The 2,612-nt window shown below is 40.8% G+C and overlaps 1 protein-coding gene across 1 annotated transcript; it reads left to right on the forward strand.

The window, feature by feature from the left end:
* Window positions 1–596: 596 nt before the first annotated feature.
* On the forward strand, window positions 597–2,594 carry LOC118327195 (enteropeptidase-like). The gene is made up of 3 exons (XM_035660473.1): window positions 597–1,196; window positions 1,523–1,618; window positions 2,283–2,594. Exons 1-3 carry the CDS (start codon window positions 1,073–1,075, stop codon window positions 2,459–2,461), a joined length of 399 nt encoding a protein of 132 aa, XP_035516366.1. The 5' UTR covers window positions 597–1,072; the 3' UTR covers window positions 2,462–2,594.
* Window positions 2,595–2,612: the final 18 nt, after the last annotated feature.

Genomic DNA, 2,612 nt, shown 5'->3' on the forward strand with positions numbered 1-2,612 from the left:
ACTCATTGGTGACTGAAAATACTCCTCCACTATCTGGTCACACCATTTCAGCCACTCAACAAATAAAACATTAAACCAAAGAGATACACTTTTTGAAAACCGTAATACCATTTAATATTTAATATATATTTATTTAAAGTCTTGGGTGAGCCTGCTGATGGACCTCGACCAGGTTTACAGCTGCGTCTGTGCAGGGAACTCAGTATTAATTAAGTATTAATATTAATTAATAATATTTTCATACTATAATAAATATATATTAATATATTTTATATATATCTACTATAAGACATTTGCCTAAAATTATGTGTGGACACCTCTACGTAAACTTCCCTAAAGAGCCAATCTCCAGGTAATTTCATTATAGGTTGTAGCGCCTGTCGGATCAGCTGTCTCAGGAGTCGGGAGATGCGTTCCAGTGAGGCAAAGTCCGACTCTGACTGACTGACTAACTTTAAAACTTCGGTACCGTGAGTACCTGGTGTGCATTTTGGTTTTGGGTGTGTTGTTTGCTGCACCGCGACGAGAGACGCTGGTTATTTGAGTTTATTTCTTATTTTGTGTTGGAGACGCGGTAAAACCTTATTTTGTGTTGGAGTCCGCGGTAAAACCCGGAGTTTTGAGTTGTTGTTTTGTGGTGGCGCATATACTGGACTGAACTGTGGTATTGTGTACTGTGGAATACTGGAACGGACTTTTCCAGAATGGACTGAACTGGGATTAACAGACAGACTGAGGCCTACTCACGCTGCATCCCTTCTTTTTCTTTTTTGCACTGTGCATAATAATTGTGAAAATATATATTTTGGAAATCGCATTGCTGGTTTGTTTGATTGCTTTTGTGGTTTATTGCTGTGTTTGATCTGCCTGGTTATTATTTTGTGTGGGTTAACTAAACTATTTTTGTTTTATTTTACTTTGTCAGACTTGACTCTGACTGGCACCCCAACATTAAATCTAGTCAACCCGCCACACACTACAAACTGTTTGACGCAGATGGTTTTTGTTCCACAGGAAGAACGTCCACCTCCAGTCTTGGTCGGCCGTTTTGGGTCTTCACTCTCAAAGTGACATGAACTCTCTGGACGTTCAGACCCGACAAGTCGATCGCATCATCATCAACAGACAGTACAACAGACAAACTAAACAGGCTGACATCGCCATGATGCATCTGCAGCAGCCAATCAACTTCACCCGTCAGTAACAACACTAAAATAAAAACACACTAACTATTCTCCCAATGTTATCAGCCAGTCGATTGGTCAGAGACCAAACAAAAGTGAATCTACCTACAGTTCAGTCAGCTATGTAACATAACTTACGATCTGTTCTAACCTAACCCTTACCAAACTGTGATCTCAGCGAGCTTTTGAAAGTGTAAGTGGATCCTCACGCTGCCCTCCTGAATTAATCATTAATGAAACAACTCCTGATTATTATAAATCAGTGTATGTATTGGTTTGTTTATAAACAGAAGAGATTTTATTTGTTTGTTTATAAACAGACTTGTTGTGTTTTCCAGAGTCCGTCCAGCCGGTGTGTTTACCTGCTGAAGGTCAGAATTTCACTGCAGGAAGAAAATGTTTCATTGCTGGATGGGGACGAGATGCTGAGCAGGGTGAGAGACATCAACACAAATATCTAAACAACAATGAACACAAACATCACTGACAGGGTCCCAGCAGGATGTTTTGTGATTGTATTTGTTGGTTAGAAGGGATTCAATCCCTCAACATGGTACCTCCAGAGGACCTTATGGTGGTCCAGACAGTTCAGTCTCGTTAGACGCCATTTATTGTGTTTGAGAACGTATGCTTTAGTTTAGATATTCTTCCAGACTGCTGTAGGAGGAACATCTATTTCATCAATCAGTGACCAATCGAGTCATGCAAGAATAGAATTTACTTACTTTAAACGGTTCACACAAGAAAATGCTCTTTTGAGGTTGAACGTCACTTAGCAGAGTTTCACAGACAAACGTGAGCTGGATTGTGTGAATGTGTCAGTCTGATCTCTGGGATACAGATCAGAGGTTGCTTCTATTGAAGAACGTCCAACCTTATGAGACCTGGTTCTCCACGAACCTCACAGGTTGAGACAATGACATCATGTGTGGAACATTTCAGTGTTTGTTGTTTGTGTTTGTGAGAAAATGTCAGTTTTAACTGTGAACAGTTATATATTCACCTGTATGTCTCTATCTGTCTGTCTTTACCTGTTTGTCTCTCTCTGTCTGTCTTCACCTGTCTCTCTCTACCTGTCTCTCTCTACTTGTCTGTTAGGTTTTCTCCCTGATGTTCTACAGGAGGCCCAGGTTCCTCTAGTGGATCAGAATCAGTGTCAGCTGCAGTTACCTGAGTACACCATCACCTCCAGCATGCTGTGTGCAGGATTCCCAGAGGGAGGAGTCGACACCTGTCAGGTAACGTCTCCTTCACATGACATCACTTCCTGTCTGTAGTGTTAAAAACAAGCAGGCAAAGGGCAACCTTTTACAGCATTCTGTCGAGTCCAATCAGCTGATAATGATCCTGATCAGCCTGATCAGTAATCAACAAACACATTATTAAAGCAGTAATCAAACTAATAAGTCAACGTCAGACAACCTTATC

Source organism: Morone saxatilis, unplaced genomic scaffold (genome assembly GCF_004916995.1).
Source record: "Morone saxatilis isolate NCDOM2014 unplaced genomic scaffold, NCSU_SB_2.0 Contig17, whole genome shotgun sequence".
Lineage (NCBI taxonomy): Eukaryota > Metazoa > Chordata > Actinopteri > Moronidae > Morone > Morone saxatilis.

Excerpts from the sequence above, each read along its gene's own strand:
- LOC118327195 (XM_035660473.1), top strand. The coding sequence starts at position 1,073 with ATGAACTCTCTGGACGTTCAGACCCGACAAGTCGATCGCATCATCATC. Across the intron at positions 1,197-1,522 it reads GCAGCCAATCAACTTCACCC|AGTCCGTCCAGCCGGTGTGT; the intron begins GTCAGTAACAAC and ends TGTGTTTTCCAG. Across the intron at positions 1,619-2,282 it reads GGGACGAGATGCTGAGCAGG|GTTTTCTCCCTGATGTTCTA; the intron begins GTGAGAGACATC and ends CTTGTCTGTTAG.